The sequence below is a fragment of the Podarcis cretensis genome (assembly GCF_951804945.1).
Source record: "Podarcis cretensis genome assembly, chromosome: 13".
Lineage (NCBI taxonomy): Eukaryota > Metazoa > Chordata > Lepidosauria > Squamata > Lacertidae > Podarcis > Podarcis cretensis.
The window spans coordinates 31705376-31726324 of record NC_137182.1 but is presented as its reverse complement, the minus strand read 5'-3'; the positions used below and the strand labels follow the sequence as shown (position 1 = coordinate 31726324).

Below are 20949 nucleotides of genomic sequence, written 5' to 3'. Positions count from 1 at the left end.
GCCTGAGATGTTATTTAATATTTATTAGTATATGTATTCACACCCCAAGGGTATTGATAGGTTGCTATCAATTAGGATGATGCTTTACCTCACATAAATCTGTCCAGGTGTATTAATGATACTTAAACCCCATTTTCTGGACTTCCCACTCCAAGCCTAATATAGTTGAGACAGGTAATATAAACCATGAGAGAAGTTCTGAATATACTATCCACAAACCCAAAACTCTTATCTTATAGAACTCTGTCACTTTGCTATATGATCATAGAACCAGAAGGGTAGTAGTGAGAAATTCAGCTGAATTGCCTTTCAAAACTAAGGAAACCAAACATCAATGTATAAAGACTTTTGTTCAATCAAACAATCAACCTTCATTGGCACACAGAGAAGACTGGACTATACAAATTGACAGGTAAAACTTGGCATCTTTTATTAAGAAAACATGATGGAAATGATAGGAAAACAGAAGGCTACAATTACGCAACCAACACAGGTTTGTAAAAAAGATTAATAAAGTCAGTCTTGTTGAACTAGTTGTTATCTACTTGAGTAGAGTTCCTTGCAAAAGTGAATTTCAGAAAGTTACATTTTTGGACTAATGATTAGATACTTCCAGGAATACTAAAGCTATGGATAAAGCTTCACAAATGTATAGGCATCCAAGAACAGTAGAAAAAGGCCATCAACCTAAGAAAGACCTAGACTTGGTCCTATTATGAAATTCACTCCATATATGATGTCAATGGTCTCTTTGCCTGACAAGAAATTTCCACATCCCTAACAGCCCTGACCTATCATGACTAAAGGCTGTACCTTTTTATGAGCAAAACAAAGAAACTAAGAAATATAGGCATATTAAAATCTGATAGGCCAGGTTCATGCTCAGAATGGACTTGTTGGCAGAGCACTTCTAACCATGTCTTCTCATTTAAGTATCCCAATGAATGGAATGAGGCTTACTCCCAGGTGACATGTTCACATTGCAGCCATGACTTCAGAGTTTGGGGGTGGTGTCTTATTTTTGAAAATAATAATGTTATGGCACCATTCTGCTCTTAACCACCTGAGAGCTAAAATCTTAGAAGTGTGTACTGTAGAATGAAAACCCACCCTAAACTTTAATGAAATGAAGAGTCAGTTTATAATTAGCATAATTGTACTTTACTAACTAGATAGGGAGACATAATTCTTCAGTCAGTTCTTCGTATTAGTTGTTCCCTTTTGTTCAACTCAGGTTTCAACAAAATAATGTAACATTTGGGAGAAAAGATGCAGGCCAATAATCCAGCACTGGAGGCTAAGATAGAAAAGATCTCCACAGCTACCATGTATTTCCCCTTGGTGCTCAAGTAGGTTGGAACAAAGGATAACCACACACTGCAAAACACTAACATGCTAAAAGTGATAAACTTGGCTTCATTGAACGTGTCGGGCAACTTCCTAGCAAGGAAGGCCAGAGTGAAGCTGGCAATGGCCAGGAAGCCAATAAAGCCAAGGACACAATAAAACATAGTCACAGACCCTTCATTACATCCAAGTATAATTTGTTCAGCCATTGAGTGTATATCAGCCTCTGGCAATGGGGGAGAGATTGCCAGCCACACAATGCAAATGCCTCCTTGTATAAGGGAACAAGAAAGTACAATGGAATTGGCCAGCCTCTTTCCCACCCATTTCCTCATTCTGGATCCTGGCTTGGTGGCCATGAAAGCCAGAACCACAGTGAGGGTTTTTGCCAGCACACAAGAAACAGCCACTGAGAAGACAATGCCAAAAGCAGTTTGTCGGAGGATACAGGTCACCTTCTGAGGCTGTCCAATGAATAGCAGTGCAGAAAGGAAGCAGAGCAGGAGGGAGAGGAGGAGCGTGTAGGAGAGCTGCCGGTTGTTGGCTTTGACAATGGGAGTGTTGTGGTTCTTCACAAATGTTAAGAGGACTAGAACGGTGACCGAAGAACAGGAAAGAGCAGAAAGGGCTAAACTGATTCCCACAGGTTCTTCAAAAGACAAGAAGCTTATTTCCTTGGGAATACATAAATCATGGTTTTTATTTGGATATGTTTGGTCTGAACATGTAGAACAGTCGCTCATATCTGCAAAGGAAAATACATAGCTTAATCTCATAAACATGCCATTTATCTCAAGAGCAGCCAATTTGACAATTCAAATTGGGGAAGAATTAAACATTGAATCTGTGGGATGTGGTATGGAGATAATTTTAGGGATTTTAATGACCGGCAGAATCCGAGACCTGGGAGAAGAATCGGTGGAAGAGGACTGGAAGAAGTTCAAAGACTATCTCCAAAAACATTGTAAAATGTTTGAATGCTAAAATGATGTCGGATATAAAGATAATATGGCATCAGTGACATAGTTAAAAGGAATATGCAAAAATGTTTTAATATGGAAAGGGTGAAAGACCAGAGTAATATTATGTCAAATTTAAACAAAATGATACAAGGGATTAAGTTATAAAGAACATGTAAAAATGGATTTAAAAAGAAAGGAAAAACCGGAGACATAATAGGTTGAAATGTACAATATTGAATAAGATTTGAAAGAGGGTAAGGAATTGCTGAATTTGATTGTGTAAAGGGGAACACAGAAAAGGGAGATGTGAGGAAGTCAGGAAAGAGGGTCATGAAGATAATAAGTAAAAAACTAGATTTTCTTTTTTTGTTTTTTCCTTACTTTTCCTATGTTTTTTATTGTATTCTTCTGTTTTGTTTGATTGTGATGTTTTTTATTGTCTTTCTTTTTTTCGTTTGATTGTGATGCTTGTTTTATTATACAAAATCTTAATAAATATCTTTTTTTTTTAAAAAAAAAAAGAAAGATAATTTTAGGGATTTTAGTAATTAATATTGAACTTCCATGATGTGGAAAGTTTTGAATGTATTTCCACCTTTAGGCCCTTAAACAGCTATTTGCTTTTTCCCTGGAACACCACACAAACTGAAATGATACCATAAAGCCCTCCTATGCATATTAACATATAACATTTGTAGTCTGCATTTCATTTTTTCTACCAAAGTTGTTGTGCACATATAATATACTAAAACAATTGAGATACAACTTCTGGAAGGAGTGATATGCTGGAATACTGCCCCAAATTTGATCATGTGAAACTACAACACAAAATGCCCACAATTTCCCAGGTTAACAGGGTTGCAAATGTATTTAGTACTGGAATCTAATCACATTGAAATGATCACTAAACCTCTCCTAGATTCTGCCTGTTTTCACATAATTCTTTCACGTCACCTGAAAGGTCACATAAAACCTGGAAATAATTAGCTAAAAAATGTTAGGAAAATGAATATAAAGTGGTATCTGAATGCAGGCCTGGTGTATGCACATCCTTATTTTTTTATAACGCTATTCCTCTGAAAATCATGCAAACTGCTTCCTATTTCTATATACATTATTGCTTACCCGTCTTGTCTGAAATCTTCCCTTCTGGACAGGGGATGCAATCATAGCAACAAAATGGCTCCCCTTCCTTTACTTTCTTGCTTGAACCAGGATTGCATTTCTCACTGCATAGAGAAATAGGCCTTGCCTAATCCATGAATGAAAAAGGAGGATATTGAGCTTGTAATCTATAATTGTAAGGAAGTAATGACCTGTTGCATACCCCTCAACTGCCATGATAAAATCAGGACATCCCACTTTTGGGTGCCATGCTCTCAGCTGAAAAATGCACAAGATTGTGGAGCCCCAAAATGTGTGCTTTTGGCTCCCTGATCTCGTGCAGGTCACGTGACTCGCACGGGAGTGTGGTTGGGAAGATGTATTTCTTGGTTTCTGCCGTCAACATGTTGGAGGGTATGCTGCTTGCCCTTTCTCAAAGTGTGGAAGATTAGGAAGAGTGGGTGGGTGTTGAATGCAGAAGGCTGCTATCAGGAACAGAAGGGTGGTCATTCTTCACTCCAGGAGATTCCAGTTCATGACTCCTCTGCATTCAGTGCCTGAAACAATTATCTAATGCTGCCTTATGTTTGTGCCAACCAAAGAGAGTGGTCATTTTTCATCTGAATGATTTAACGACTATTAATAGTTTCAACCCAAATTTTCAATCAATTTAGGAAGAACAGTTTTGAAAAGAAACATGCAAACTACCCAGTATAGTGAGGTGGCTGAATCAGTGTGCTACAGAGTATTAAGTGCTGTTTTGATAGAGGAAAGCATGAAATAAAATTTTCTACATATTGAGACTGCAGAGAACTACTATGAGGTGATGCTAGCTGGTTTGCTCACTGCACAGACTTCAAGCAGGTGTCAGGAATTATTGCATAAATACAATGCTTAAAGAGGACATAGATTGATCCTATGGATGGAATTTGATATTTTAGGTGATTTTCATTGATGTACTACTCTGAACAGACTAATTGAAATAGTGTGTGTGATTGCGTTCCCAGTCACATGGTGCGTGAGGTGCCAACCAGAAATAAGATGAAATAGGCCACAATTTTATTGTTTACAGGTGTAAGTGGGTTTCGGCCAAGGCATTGAGCATGTACTTGGTATCAAGAAGCCTGCCTCCTAGGTAAATGGAGGGGGGTGTCAACCCTGACTGGGATCCACCCGCTGACATGCACCAGGTGTCATGATCCCACAAGGGGCGCCATTGGGAAGGATACTATAGCCCCTTGGCCTTCCTGGAAGATTGGGTGGTGAATCCAGTGGCAATCCAAGAAGGGGGATTCTGGGTGCAGTTCTCATTTGCAGAGCCAAAAGACCACCCGTCTCCTGACACCTGATTGGTGTTTCCAGACCAATGCCTGCACAACCAAGGGGGTGGAGCATTCCATTCCCAGCTGTGCAAGAAGGGGGAGCATGGCTCCTGGAAGACACCGCTGTCATGCTGGAAAGCAAATGCTGCTTCCCAGGGTTCTCGGCTAACTGGAAACTGACTTTGAACATTAATCAATTATCATCATTCTACATATATTCAATGCAAAAGATGCATCTATAGCACAAACAGATCATCAAATCTTCATACATTACAAGCTCATCATTGTCAGGTGAAACTATGTTTACACTGAGGACTCAAAATAACCACAGCTGAATTGTACCTGGTTAAACCACTTGTGCCAAGTTATAGCATCCTCATGGAAGGTGAATAATTGATTTGAAGAAGTCTGGGGATCCATCCTGCCAACTTTAACTTTATGAAAGGATTGGTTTGGTGAAACAACCCAATTAATAATATCTAGCCCAGCTTCCAACTCCCCTTTCTGGTTGAAGGAAACTTTGTCTCCCGCACTATTATTAAATGACAGACTTCTGAGGAAATGATGAACCTACATTTAAAAAGAGAGAATGAGGGTGTACGTCAAGCTAACAAATGAAGTCAATAGAAGTGGAATAGAAGTGTTCATGGAGTTAATTTATTGTACAAGTCATTTTGGTACACTGTTACAAGTGGAAGCCAGCCTCATTACCTGCCACAGCTGCGGATTCTGAAATGGCAGCTTCCTGTTGTCTACCATAAATCTAGAATTGAGTCTGGATGAGAACATGGCATGGACAGCATGGGCCATGGCATAAACAGCATTGTATATACAGTAACTATGGCCCGTCATGCTCATTTCAAAAAAAGGTGTAGGAAGCATTTCCAGGTTCTCCTCTCCAGTGCAAATCTCCTGATCCACACCATTTGTGACTGTACTAGGGAGGACACAAGCAAAGGCCTGTTGCCAGAAGTCTTTGATGAAATAATCTCCATTTGTGGTGGAGGGACTTATGTGTTCAAGAAATTTGTGAAATTCTGGTAGACTATTTGAGTGAATTGCGAAAGACAGAGCCCCATGAATTATTTGTGTATCCCAAGTCCTTTGATAGACCACAGACGTCAGCTCCATCTGGGCTGTCATTATCCACACTTTACCTCTTGCTTCCTCTCCCATCTCTTCTTCTTCTGACAAATATGGAAACCATCTAAAAAATAGCATTGCATAAGATTCTCCATAGAGGATAATCACATTGGCTTTGCTCCTCATTACTTTATCATGTATTTTTGCACACTCTTGTAACAAGTCTTTAGCTTCGGTGATGAAAGTTAATTTGGGGACTCTCTCTATGATCGCAAAACAGATACCACTAGAGGAAAACATTGGGACCACCTTTTGTACAAATTGTTCTCCATTCTCGAGATCCATCATAAGGAGCCCAATCCATGTCCACCCAAAATGCAGAAGTAAGGAGAGAATCCCCTCATACTGAAGGGCTTCCTGGGGGACCATTTGGTAGAAGGAGAGGCCTGGAGTTTTATCATGCATGATGGGAGCAGGACCATATGTGAGCTAAAGGGAGGAGGGACAGAAAAGAAAACAAACAGATTCCTATGCTTTAATGGAGATATCCAGCGAGTTTTTCTGCAACATTTTTAAATGTATAGCAGCACAATAAACGAAACTGCATAACTACGAGAACTACCTTACCCTGCATGTGCCTACCTTACAGCTATGATAGTGGAAATGGCACTCTTACAGGTGCCTCATAATATCTGTTCCACATATTTAAGAAATTGATTGTTTAGTTTGGCAGGGCCTTCACTTTGTTATTCCTGTGCATTGAAATCACAGGGTAGCACTGTGGTCTACACCACAGAGCCTAGGGCTTGTGGATCAGAAGGTCAGCAGTTCGAATCCCTGCGACGGGGCGAGCTCCTGTTGTTCGGTCCCAGCTCCTGCCAACCTCGCCATTCGAAAGCACATAAAAGTGCAAGTGGATAAGTAGGTACCGCTCCAGCAGGAAGGTAAACGGCGTTTCCGTGCGCTGCTCTTGTTCACCAGAAGTGACTTAGTCATGCTGGCCACATGACCCGGAAGCTGTACGCTGGCTCCCTCAGCCAGTAAAGCGAGAAGAGTGCCGCAACCCCAGAGTCATCCACGACTGGACCTAATGGTCAGGGGTCCCTTTACCTTTACAGGTGCCTTGTAATACCTGTTCCACATTTTTAATAACTTGTTTGTTTAGTTTGGCTGGGCCTTCACTTTGGAATTCCTGCACATTGAAATCAAGCAGATGTCTTCATTGGACTCTTTTTTGTGCCTCCTAAAAGCATCATTGTTTAGGTATGCCTACCCAGATGATTTTTAAGTTGATACACTTTGGATTTGTTGTAGTATTTTAACTTTTGTATGTTTAAAAGTATGGTTATGAAATATTCTTGTTTTTACTGTTTTACTGTTTTTTTTTACTGTTTTAACAAGTGGTTTTAAGTAATAAATAAATACAAAAAATGAATAAATATGGAAGGAAGGAAGGTTTATGCATTTAGGTCCATATTGTTCAATAAATCACTACAATATATTTATCATACAAAAATTACTGAACATTTATTGAGACTTCTAGTGTAGTTATGAAAGCCAACCCCCCCGCATGAAGCTCTGAGATCTGTAGGTGGAGGACTCCCACTATGAGTGCTGATAAAGGTGAGGAAAGAGGAAACCATGGACTCAGCTATACAGCTGCAAATAAAACATTTTAATTGTGTTTTAAAGTGCACTAGATAGTGACAGTGAGCCATGCAAAATTCAATGTATTTTTCAAAAAATAAAATAAAAAATTAAGCATTTTCACAGCATTTTTAAGATTTCACCCATGTTTCAAATAAGCTGTCTCACTGTCTTTCAACCCTGGAAATTCTATTTCACTGCATCCAATTTTCATTTCACAGATTTTGTTATAAGACTAGCTAATATTTTCAAGATTGTGTTAATGCCATTTGGGCAGTGACAACCAGGGATAGTATCAAATCATTTTGCAGGACCTGCTTATTCGCGCCCTCCCCGCAAGATTGATTATAGGATTGGTGAAGGATCTATATTGACCTTTACTACAGTATGTCACCTCCAATCCTTAAAAAATGTGCATGCCTTTCATAATGTGATAAAGGCACACTCCTGCCTGTCTCCTTGTGATTATAGTGGAGATAACATCAAATTTAAGTGGTGCAGTCTAGTAGGCATGTTTCAATATTAGCGTAGCCTCATTAATTCTTAACAAAATGTTCCTTTGATGGGGTCAATACACCATAACCTTCCACTCCCCTTTTGATCTGCCTCCTATGCCATTTTCAACTCTCACCCTACCAGTATGAGAAAATCAACCACCATATTATATTTTTTCTGTGGCAATTAGAGAACTTTTGCTTCCCTGATGTCTTTGGAACATTCCCCCCCCCCCAAAAAAAAAAAAAAAAAAAACCAACAACAACAAAAAAACTGGTGGCTGATTGAGAAACATAGTCAATTATTAACTCCTCTGCAGATTAATACAAATTGGAACTTTTTGAAATAGTCTTCATCTCTGCTCTGAGATAATGCATCTAACTTCCTTTTGGAGACTGACAGGTTTCCTTGAAACAGATCCTGAATTCTTTACAAGCTCAGATGATGAAACAACTAGTGGCAAGAAAAAGAAAAAGAACCACATGTGTGTGAGAGAGGATGTTCTTTTGTATTTTCTGAATAAGAGTCTTGTTAAGTTATGAAAGCCTACACAATACCAGTTCACATATTGTAGCCTCTGAACTAAACAGTGAAATATTTCAGGCAGTACAATCATGAGGAGCAAACACCTTTAAATCTATCATGCACAGCACAATGACTGATATACCTGTGGAATTTTGTAGATATCCAAGACTGTTGCTGCATGAAGAGAAGTTAGGGGGTCAAGACCCCCAATGACAGCTATCAAATTATTCTGAGTGTCACATTTATAGTTGGGGACAAATCTCTCTGCGGTGGACATAAGGAGCAGTGTGGCATGATATGTTCCCTTTGCAACGAAATAGCTGTCAAAGATGTGGAAGCCCAAAGTGGTATTGGGTAAGATTTGAGAATTTCCATTGATCTCCTTTACTGCAAATGCCAAGGCCAGGACGTGCTGGTAATTCTTAGTCACCACGCTAGAATGAGAATTGCAATCGACATCATATCCTACATTGTCTAAAATCTTTTCCATTATTTTATACCACATTTATGGTAGTAGTCTAGGGTGGCCTACTTAAAATGAAATGATTAACCAATGTAATACATAACATTACAATTAACCAATGCAATGCATAAAGCAATTTCAAATTAGTCATGACCTGGAACTTTCATCAGGTTATAATCAAATGCATCCTGTTAATGTATTTCAACATAGTTTTCCTCAATATTATACAAAGTCCAGCTCTTGCCTTCAAAAAAGTTGCAATCCCATATTCACTCAGCTGGAGTGGCATCCAGATTTTGCTGCAAGTAATTGGATAAATATTTGAAATGTGACATGTAACAGAAGTAGGTAGCATTAGAACATCCGAGCCCAAATTTTGCATATTGATTTTCTAAAATTGTGTGGTGGGTTGTTTCAAATTGTTTTCAATGTTGTTTTAATGTTGTTACAAACCCTGGGATCTTACACCGAAGGATGGGTGATAAATAAAATTATTAACAACCACTACCAACAGGTTGAAACCACCATCCTTGCTCATTTTATTGGTGAAAATCTGAAATTGTGCATATTAAGTTTAAATCACCATCCCCGCATTGGCCAAAAGAAAATTCAGCATAGATGTTTGATATGTTTTCCAGAGGGAAGAATGCATTTAGCTCTGATATTCATTTTTGGCCAAAGGAAATTCAACAAAAAGGCTTGGCCCAGAAAAGAAAAGAAAAGAAAAGAAAAGGGAAGAGAAGAGAAGAGAAGAGAAGAGAAGAGAAGAGAAGAGAAGAGAAGAGAAAAGAAAAGAATCTATATCATAACCATAACCATAATTTAAACCTGGTAATCTGACTGTTTTCATTGATCTCTTTTACTGCAGATGCCAAGGTCAGGATTTGCTGGTAATTCTTAGTTACTACACTAGAACAAATGTGACATTAAACATCAGAAACATACTCATGCTTTGTAAAATGATCACTACTCCATCATTTTTGCCACATTTTTAGGTAACCCTAAATAGTTCTAAGCCTAAATTGTCCTAAGCAAATATCAATAATCATCTTTATACATAATAATAGGTCCTTCTCAGTAAGGTGGGGTATATGGAGGATTAGGGCAGGGGTAGGACCTCTGGTAGGGGACACATCAAGTTCTCATCTGTGGTTCCTAGGAGCTGTTACCATGCCACCCCAGGGAACAGCTTCACTGGCCAGCTAAACTAGGTGATGGTAGTCAATGGGTCTCAAACCCTCAGTAAGTTAGGGAATTCTTCATGTGAAGACAGTCTCTGGTGGATTGAGCAGAGAAGACAAAGAGTGGGTCCAAAATTTAAGAAGGTGCTTATTGCACATACTGTAGAGGGAAATGAGGGGCAGGTGTATGTTGTAAATCTTGGAAGGCAGCCCATCTAGGAGAAGGAAAAGTGATCCTAAACATCTGCTGCCTTTTGGCTACACAAATTCATGGGAAAGGCATTGGGAGTAAACAGCAAGGAAAAATCTGCACTCTAGATGAATTTGGAGAGGAGTCCCTAAGATGGATGCAAGACTTCTTGCATGCCTCCTTCTGGCAATTCCTGCAGCCAAGTTGATGACAAATGCATTGCTGTGCTTTCCTTTGGACCAAATCAGCAAGCATGAGAGAGGATTGCACCCCAGACAGGTCACTTTGGTCCTGCTAGCAAAGAAAACAGCAACAATACAGGCAGCAGTTACAAGTTACCAGTCTCTGCAGCACCAGCAAATGCTTTGATTCTCCAGCAGTTTGACTTCACTCTCTGAGGCACACATCATTGTCCCTCAAGACAGACAGTTGCTGATAACAACTACATCTTAGTAAGATTCGTATTTCGAGTACTGGTGTTTCCAAACTACTTACAATTCAGAATGTTTTCTGAATTATGACCAGAGAGGTACTTTTAAAGAGATTTTAAAATAGCTTGGTGAGCAGCATACCAAGTCTAAATTTGGGCTATGAAGATGAAAATCTAAGGCTAAGATAAAAAAAAGACGGGAGAACCCCTTACAGAAGTTCTTCAAACAATGCTGGTGGGGGTTCTTCAGTGAAGGTTAATTGTTTGGAGACAATGAAGCTGTGAGAAGCTATGCAACCAAGGATGAGGTCCCCTGACTGGTGATACTTGTGAAGTGGAGGGTGTGGATCATGGACATGACACTTCACAATGTGAGTCTTGCATGAGATGTGAGGAAGCAATGCCAGCAGCAACATCACAAATATCACCATCCTGAGTGTAAGGACAAACCTTCACTAGACTTACTTTATTGTGTTCCCACTGACTTCTCTATATATTGCCTGCAAGTTTCAAAGGCTGATTTGAATACTTTTCAGTCTGCAATAGATGTTAAACAAGAAGAATAAATATTGTTAGTCCTGAGCCATATTTTTTTAACATGACACATATATAGTATCCTTTGCAGTCTCCAGCACTAATAATTGCAGGTAGGTTTACATGTGTCAGAGTTAATTACAGTCTACTTTACAATAACAAAGGAAAATAATTACAAATTCAAAGTGGGGGTTTCCTCTGTGGAACTGTAGAAGATTTCAGAAAATCTTGTTTGTCACACCTGGACAGAGGTTTTACTTTTTCCCCTTTTCCGCCTAGCATCTGATATGCTGATTAATTTTCCCCCCATAAATGCCATTTTAGATTAACATCTGGCTAACTACCATAACAAGTCCCCTCCTTTTGTAATATACACAATATCTTTTTTCTGATTTATTTTCTACATGGGTACTATTTCTTATTTCTTTTGTTTATGTCTCACTCTGTGCATTAGTAATTTTGCACTTTTTATTTTTCAATAAAATTACAAAGGATAATAATTACAAAATCAAGGTTGTGTAATTGTAGTTAATTTCAGAAAATCGTGTTTGCCACTTGTTTTATTTTCCTCCTTTTTTTTGCCTAACAACTCTGATCTGATGTGCAGCTCACTGCTTAGTTTTCCATTAGTGGTCTCTCTCTCCCCCCCCCCCCCCCCCCCCGTTCATGAATGGTCTAATGGAGTTGTTAAGGTTTTTTTGTTTTTTGTTAAAAAGGGGGTATCAAAATATTTTTAAAAATATTTTGGGGAAATATTACACACACGCACATAAACCCAATGACTGTTCTCCACATCAGACGGAGGGCACTATTTGCAGCACCCCCGATCATAAGCGATTCCCTGGTAAGCAGTCCTGGACTGCATCCCCAAGTTGCAAACCTGAGGTTCCCACCTAACTCACCTCAGTGAACCAATCACTACTGGGGAGGCGTAGCCAGAGGAGTAGACCAGGTAAGGGTCAGGACCTCCCTCTTGGCACAATAGAGGGTGTAACCTACGTGGGAGTCCTCAGTCGGCTCCACAGCTTCTGGAGAGAGGACATCGCTGGACTTTCTCACATGCACATAAAAAGAAATGCTACTTTTGTGCATATTTTTAAAAATGCAGAAACAGGACAGAGCAGACACAAGGACTCAGAATTAAAATTCAGAAATCATAACATTTGGCCCTCACATTGACTTGCATTGGGAAAGCAAAACTTATTTTGTTTCGAATTCAGAATTCATTAGAAACAGTCACCCTAGAAATTTGTTCTCTCTGTATTTAATAAATAGGCTTTATTCTTTACAGTATGCAGTGAACACATCCAAGAGATTTTTGAGGTGCAATTGAGAAATAGAGAGGAACATTAAATCATCTACATACATCCAAATTGAAATCTTTTTGTTCCTATTTACTGAAGATGAGGAGTTTGCATTGGCTAAAAAAAACCCCTATTACTATAAAATTAAAAAGAGTGGGAGCCAGAATGCAAACTTTAATCCTCACAATGTTTTAAAAGCATTCATCATACCTCCATTTAAATATACACTGATCCTCATTTCTGTGTTGTTGGATAGTACTGGAATGTGTCTGACTTAAAAATACTTTCTGTACATACATTTTTTAAAAAGTTGATTCTGAGTTTCACATGTATTTCAAACTAGTAAGTGCTTGGAGAATTTTGAGCAAAATGTATATTGACCAGCTCCAGAAAGGGAACCAAATCATAAATGCATCCAGACCACAGACTGTAAAAAAAGTATGCTACTCAGTCTTATCTTCTTACTAGCTGTCCCCTGTTGTTCAGCTCAGGCCTCAACAAAATGATATAACATTTGGGTGCAAAGATGCACACAAGCAGCCCAGCACTGGAAGCTAAAATAGAAAAGACCTCCACAGCCACCATGTATTTGCCCTTGGAGCTCAGATAAGCTGGAATAAAGGATAGCCACACACTGCAGAAGACCAACATGCTGAAAGTGATGAACTTGGCTTCATTGAAACTGTCTGGTAACCTCCTAGCAAAGAAAGCCACAATGAAACTGACAATAGCCAAGAAGCCAAGATAGCCCAAGACACAAGAAAACAAAATGACAGATCCCTCATTACATTCTAATATAATTTCTGTAGTCACTGAGTGCATGTCCACATCTGGGAATGGGGCAGAGGTTGCCAGCCACACACTGCAAATGCCTGCTTGCATGAGGGAACAGGATGCAACAATGGAGTTGGCCAGGCTTTTCCCCACCCATTTCCTCATCCTGCTTCCTGGATTTGTGGCCATAAATGCCAGAACCACCATGATAGTTTTTGCCAGCACAGAAGAAACAGCCACTGAGAAGATGATGCTGAATGCAGTTTGTCGGAGAAGACATGTCGCCGGTTCAGGATGGCCAATGAAAAGCAAGGCAGAAATGAAACAAAGCAGAAGGGAAATCAGGAGAATGTATGTGAGGTTCCGGTTGTTGGCTTTGACGATGGGAGTGTTGTGGTGTTTCAGAATTATTCCCAGCACCAGAGCTGTTATTAACGCTAAGGAAAGTGCGACAAGGCTTAAGCTGATCCCCAGAGGTTCTTTATAAGATAAGAATGTTCTAGCTTTGGGTATGCAAAAATCATGCTTGATGTTTGGATAGGTTGTGTCCATGCAGTCAAAACAGTCATGCATATCTGAAAAGCAAAGGTAATTTATTGTTATTATTTATTTAATTTATATACTGCCCTTCATCTAAAGATTATACGCTGTGGTACAACATAAAAACACATAATACACAACATAATAACAACAGAAATGCCAGCCTCAGATTGCTTAATCAGAGAAAAGCCTAATTGAAGAGGAATATTTTCACCTGGCACCTAAAGATATGTTATGAAGGCACTATGAGATAATCAGCCTCCTGTAACCAATATGCTTAAGTCTAAGTAACACATGGAGGGGTTAATATCATAGATTAAGCTGTCCTACCAGGCTTTGCTAGGTCATTTCCTCTTACCTTGGGGAAAAATGATAACCAAGTCTTTCCCCCTCCCCACCAAGTCTAACCAAGAAGCTCAATGTGTGAAGATGTTTAAGTTGGTTGTTGCTGCTTAACTGCTTGCTGTCATCAGACACTCTTGCATTAATATACCAATAATTGAGGAACTTTCACCATTTTGTAACTAAGCTATGTTTTACTGCCTATGTAACTTTTCTGAAGCATATGAATCTGACCTTTGGAGAGTTTGTATGGAAGCATAAAAAACAACGTATGAAGGCTTCAATCTTTTTATAATGTTAGGGGAAGAGGCTAATTCTGGAATTCACTTAAAAGGGCATATTTTAAAGTTTTCGGCCACACCCATGATCAATGGTGGTTATTCTTCATAGCCTTCTGGGGGCTGTGAGGAAGTTTAGGAAGGGGAAAGAGAGGATTCATGAGGTATAAATCCTTTCAATGCCCCACCAGTGGGGTCTGGGGGTGGTGGTTCACTTTATCTCACAGTGTGACATAACCCTGTTTCTGCCAACTTGAAAGGTAGAGTGGGGGCAAACTGGGAGTGTGTCCCTGACATGGATGAGCCTCCATTACTGGCATGATTTGTGGAGGGTTCCTCCTTAGTCTGGATAATTGGTTTTAATCAAGAGGCGCTCCTGGGCTGACATATGCTAATAGGCTGCAATCAATCAACTGCCGAAAGGACTGGGCTTGGCTTTCTGAAGGCATTTGAATGTTTTTCTGAAGCTTGAAAATTATCACAACAGCCAGCAAAGGAAGAGTAAGGACAAGGTGCTCCGTGTTTTCATATGGTTTTCAAATGGTCTTTTCTTTTCTTGTCCTCCCCTGCACAATGAAAGAGATGTGTGTAGCTGTTGCTTTTGTTACTCTGTCTGGAACATCGAAAAAGAGGGGGGAGGCTTTTGATTTATGCTCAATAATAAATTTAAAATGGTTTTGCTATGCTCCCGCCCCTTGATTAAGGCTGAATGTGTTTTATTTATGACTATCTGGGCTGGTGGGTTGTTGGAGGAATGCAGTGGACGGAGGAGAATGAGCTGCAGCCAAACAGATGTGGAAAATAGACTGGATTTGAGAAACGATTTAGCTTTTAACCGTGTGCCAAGAAAGAACTCTACAGGGAAATTTTAACGGTGGAAACTGGAAGTGCACCCTGTGAGTTATTTATGGCTGCGGCTCATCTGCTAGTCTGAAAACACTGAAGGAATGGAATGTGACCTTGTACCATCCATATAAACAGTGCAGAGAATTGAACAATGGAAGATAGTAATGAACTCTCCCAGTACACCAGGTCTTGAACTAAAATGTATATAAAGGACTGCTTTTATATTTATATGATGTAACAGGGCGCTGTTCGTAAGGAGGAAATGTCAGTCAGCTGGAAGAATGGTTTAACAGCAAGTGAAGGATGACAACTGGAAACTAAATATGAAATGATTGATATATGTTTAGAACAGGAGATGGAAGCCTGATTTTAAGAAATTGTATTAAATAAAAGTAAGAAATTGTATCAAGTTAAAGCTCTGTCTCCTTTGGTTAATTTGGACTATGGACTGAAGAAAATGATATTAGAGATTAAGGGAGTTAAAAACCACCAATGAAACATTCAGAATGCTGGTCAAATAAAAATGATAACCATAGAGATCAGAGTAATCTGAAATAACTTCTCTCAATTTTTTAAAATTACATTTCAAACACTGAAGAAAAACATACCAGACTGATTTTAGAGGTCTGTCACTCAGAACAATACTTTTTGAAACTGATATTTGAAACCTTTGTGATATATTACCCTTTTGAGCTGAAATCTTCATTTCAGGACATGGAATGCAATCATAGCAGCAAAATGGCTTCCCCTCCTTCACTTTCTTGCTATAGCCAGGATAACAACTCTCAGTGCATATGGATAAAGGTTGTGCCTAATCCAGAAATGAAAAAGGTCAAGAAAAAATCCTTAAGATTTTGGGGACTTTTAGTTGTTTCTTAGAGAATCATTAAGCCATTATGTTCTAAGAAATCGTAAAAAGCTGGAGCATATTTATCTATTTCATAAAATATATTCACTGCTTAATTGTAAAATACCTCAAAGCTGTTTACAAAAAGTTATTGCACATGTGGGTACAACATGATTGTTATTTTGAAAGGAAGGGAACAACTGGGATAAATTACCACGCCAGGAACCTTCCAATTCAGGTGGGGATCCACTGGATCCTAACTCTGCTGATTGTGGTGCATCATGCTATAGAACTGCTCCTGAAATCTGTGATTAGACATTTATAAGGCTGACCTGTGATATGGATAAGCTGGATTTGATTTGGTGCTACCTTCAAAAACTTTAAACATAAATGTGTTTATGCTTGTTTGCATATACTTAATGTTTTATTTATAATTGCATATACTAGTTTTTTATTTCTACTTAATTAAACCATGTATTTCTTTTAAACATATTGCATGTCAGAATAGTGACCTAGAGCTCACAAAAGAATCCAAAAGGGATTTAAGGTAGCTTACAGCTAAAATTTTATTTTATTCCATTTAGACATGTCAGAATAGTGACTTAAAACTCACTGAACTATTAAACAGTTTGCAAGGTGCTGACAGTCGGTTCTTACCTGGTTAAACAAACTGTGCCATCTTATGACCTTCTCATTGATGGTTAACACTCTGTCTGGAGGAGCCTGAGGATCAAGCCTACCAACTTTCACTTTATGAAAGGATTGGTTGGAGGAAACAATTAGGTTTACAACATCAAATCCAGCTATTATTTTCCCACTTTGATCGAAAGAAATATGGTCCCCAGCACTGTTATTAAATGAAACACTTCTGAGAAAGTGATGGAGCTAGATGTAAAGAAGATAAATAAATAACAGCATTTCTATAGTAATGTGTAAAATGCTGAACTTAAAATGGACACTTTAGATGAACTTATAAAACTCCTGACCTGCATTTTCCCAACTTCATTCTAAAGGAAATAGCATAATAAAAATGTTACTCTATTGGGGATGAACAAAAATTGGCAGAAAAAAATGGCCACCCACCATACTACACAAATCAGAAAATGAGTATCCATAATACCAAAAAGAGGGTGGGGGAGGGAGGCTGACTGAAGCATTGCCTATTCTTTCATTTCTATGCAGTGGGCAGAGAAAGAAAACTGAAAATATCAGCATAGGTAAAGGTTTATGGACAAATTAGTATTTTTTGTTACCTTCAAAATACAGTATGCTACCGCATGAGAATGCCCATTACCTGCCAAAATGGCTGATTCTGAAGTTCAGGTTTTCCTCTGACTAACACCGTGTCATATGTCCTTCTGGATGAGAACATGGCTTGTAAAGCATAGGCCACTACATAGACTGCATTATAGATGCTGTAGCTGTGCCCAGTCATACTCATTTCAAAAAAAGGGAGAGGGAGGCTCTCCAACTTCTCTTCTCCTGTGCAAATATCTCCATCCACATAGTTGCCAGTGACATTTAAGAATATACAGCTGAATACGGTCTCCCAGAATTTCTTTATAAAACCATCTTCTCTTGTATTTAAAGGATTTCTCTTCTCAAGAAACTTGTGAAATCTCTGTAAACAACTGAACTGATATCTGAAGCCTATAGCACCATGGAATAGTTCTACATCCCAATGCCTTTGATAGTGAAATGCACTGAGCTCCAGCTGGGCTGTAGCTATCCAAACTTTCCCCCCTAATTTATTTTCAACAGATAAAACCGGAAGCCATCTAAAAAATGACATGGAATAAGATTCTCCATAGATCACTACTGCATTTGCTTTGCTGCCCATCATACTATCATTTATTTTGACCCCTTCTTCTATGATGTCCATAAATTCAGTGACAAAAGAAAGGGTGGGGATTCTCTCTATGAAGGCAAAACAAACACCCTTCTGGGGAAAAACTGGAAGCACAGTTTGCACAAATCTTTCTCCATTATCATTATCCATAACAATGACCCCAATCCACGTCCACCCAAAATGCAGAAGCAGAGAGAGAATGCCCTCATACTGAAGCGCTTCCTGGGGGACCATCTGGTAGAAGGAAAGTCCTGGGGTTTTATCATTCATCACTGGTGCAGGACTGAATGTTAGCTGAAGATAAAAGGGAAGAGGTGAGTGAAAATAATAATAATAATGTTAATAATTTTTATGTTCCTGGAGTGCTAGGAATGATTACCCTAGAGAGGTAATCTCCTGAGACATAGATTCACTAAGGGCCAAGTCCCTTCAACGTGTGCTTGTGAAATGAAAACATCTGAATCTCTATATCATGTTATGTTTATCTGCCCTTTGTACAGTTCAGCCTGTGCTAGCATACTAAACTCCATAATCCAGCCAATGGCTGATAAACCAGTAGACCTACAGCTTGCCTGGGTTCTTCAAGATGTGGATCCTTATATTACCCTAAATTCCTAACAGCCGTCCTCTCGTACAAGAGACGGAATGGAATGTTAGCTGATTATTGATAGTTATAAGAATTTTCTATAACGACATAAGATATTGATTTTAGTGTAGTGCAATTTTTTTAAAATTTTAATCTTAATCTTAAACTTTTCTTATGAATGGCTGATATTTGTCCTTGTGAGTTGTGAACTGTGTTATACTACTTGTGGCTTGTACGAGTCCGCTGTTTTATTTGATTTGTTTTGTTGTGTTGTGTTTCATGATGGGCATAAAGCCGAATAAACATTTTGACCTTTTGACCTGGAGAGGGATTTTTCTTTGGCAACTTCTAAATTCTGCAACTCCCTCCCCACATAGATGCATCTAGCACAGGGGTCAGCAAACTTTTTCAGCAGGGAGCTGGTCCACTGTCCCTGAGACCTTGTGTGTCAGTGGGGAAAAGGAAGCATTTCTCAAAAACATTCATGACAGGGATTATAGCTGATTGGGGCGGATATGACCCTGCATGTAGACAGCCTCAAATGACCAACAAAAAGCCTAACACCATGTACCTGTTGGAGAGCCATTGAATGCATTGTCTTTCAGCACACCTTCCATCAAGCAAGATCTTAGTAATATTTGAGTTCAAGGACAGATAACATGGGGCTCAAACTTCAGAGGAAGATGAAGATGTGAATTATTAGTGTATCTTGGACATTAGCCAAGTACAATGCTCTTTCAAGATATACAGATTCTCCAAGGCCTTTTAGAGATCACATATATTGTATGGAAAATGTACAAAATGATATTCAGATACAAATGTTCCTCAAGGTGGGTAGGGGAGCAAGTTTTTAGAAGTTTTAAAAATGTTTTGACTATGTTTCTATTTTATTTGAACTTGTATGGCATCTAATGTTTGATGTTTGTTGGTTTCCCATGGGAGAAAGGTTGAGATAAAAATCTAATAAAATGGATAGATGATAGATAGATAGATGATAGATAGATAGATAGATAGATAAATGCTTGCCATCAAATAGGCTTAATTTCTTCTTCTTGGAAATATTATGTGCACATTCTCATTGAATGTGAGAAAAGCATTTGTCCTCACAAACTGTTCATTTTACCACAATTATTTATAATACTCACATGCACATATACGTTACCTGTGGAATTTTGTAGATATCCAATACAGTGGCTACATAGAGAGAAATATCCGAATCCAGTCCTCCAATGACTGCTACCAAATGATTCTGGGTGTCACATAAATAGTTAGGGACAAATATCTCCAAGGTGGATGTAAGAAGCATAGTAGCATGATAAGTCCTCTGCGCACTGAAATAGCTGTCATAGATGCAGACACCCAAGGTGACATTTGGTAATAGGTGAGGGTTTTCATTTATCTCCAGTATGGCAAATGCCAAGGCCAGGATGTGCTGGTAATTTTTAGGCACCATACTAGGACAAGATTAAAAACTACAATGAGTCATAGATTCTTCCCTTAATAAATTATTGCCATTTTGTTCTGCCTCAGGTTCATCACTATTATTTATATGCTTTTTCAGGTGGGAGAAAATTAAACAATCAACAATGTGGATATTTATCTTCAAAATATTGTTATTGATAAGGTATATTACTATGATTCAAAGCACACTCACATTTATATTTACTCTTTCTATTGATATTGTAACCCTATAGACATTCATAATAACAGCATTTCAATTCACCATAAAAGCCACCTCAATGTCATATGAATATTCTTTCAAGGAAACACATTCTTTCAAGGGAAAAAAGAAAGAAAGAAGAAATCAGTCTATTTTAATATGTATATAGTATACATTGAGATAGCTGTAACTCTCATCATTGGAAAGATTCGTGAAATGTAAATACAGTGGTACCTCGGGTTACATACGCTTCAGATTACATATGCTTCAGGTTACAGACTCTGCTAACACAGAAATAGTACCTCGGGTTAAGAACTTTGCTTCAGGATGAGAACAGAAATCGTGCTCTGGCGGCGCGGCGGCAGCGGGAGGCCCCATAAGCTAAAGTGGTGCTTCAGGTTAAGAACAGTTTCAGGTTAAGAATGGACCTCCGGAACGACTTAAGTACTTAACCCGAGGTACCACTGTAAAATGAAACAAAAAACCCTGCTGTGTTTGAAGCCAAATAACAGAAATATGAAAGAAAGGAACCATGGAGTAGAGAAGGTGAGATGCAGGAGTTTGTACAATTCTTCCTGCTCTTTTTTCTTTTACGTTAACTCCAAAAGAAATGTAACAAATGATAGAATCTCCCATCATC

The 20949-nt window shown here is 38.8% G+C and overlaps 1 protein-coding gene across 1 annotated transcript; it reads right to left on the bottom strand.

Annotated features, from left to right (window-relative positions):
• Positions 1 to 1190: 1190 nt before the first annotated feature.
• Positions 1191 to 8975, bottom strand: LOC307201526 (vomeronasal type-2 receptor 26-like; the record flags this gene model as incomplete). The annotated part of the gene is made up of 5 exons (XM_079950799.1): positions 1191 to 2092; positions 3435 to 3561; positions 5078 to 5305; positions 5447 to 6307; positions 8628 to 8975. The coding sequence occupies 5 exons, from the start codon at positions 8973 to 8975 to the stop codon at positions 1191 to 1193; spliced, it is 2466 nt and encodes an 821-aa protein (XP_079806925.1).
• Positions 8976 to 20949: the final 11974 nt, after the last annotated feature.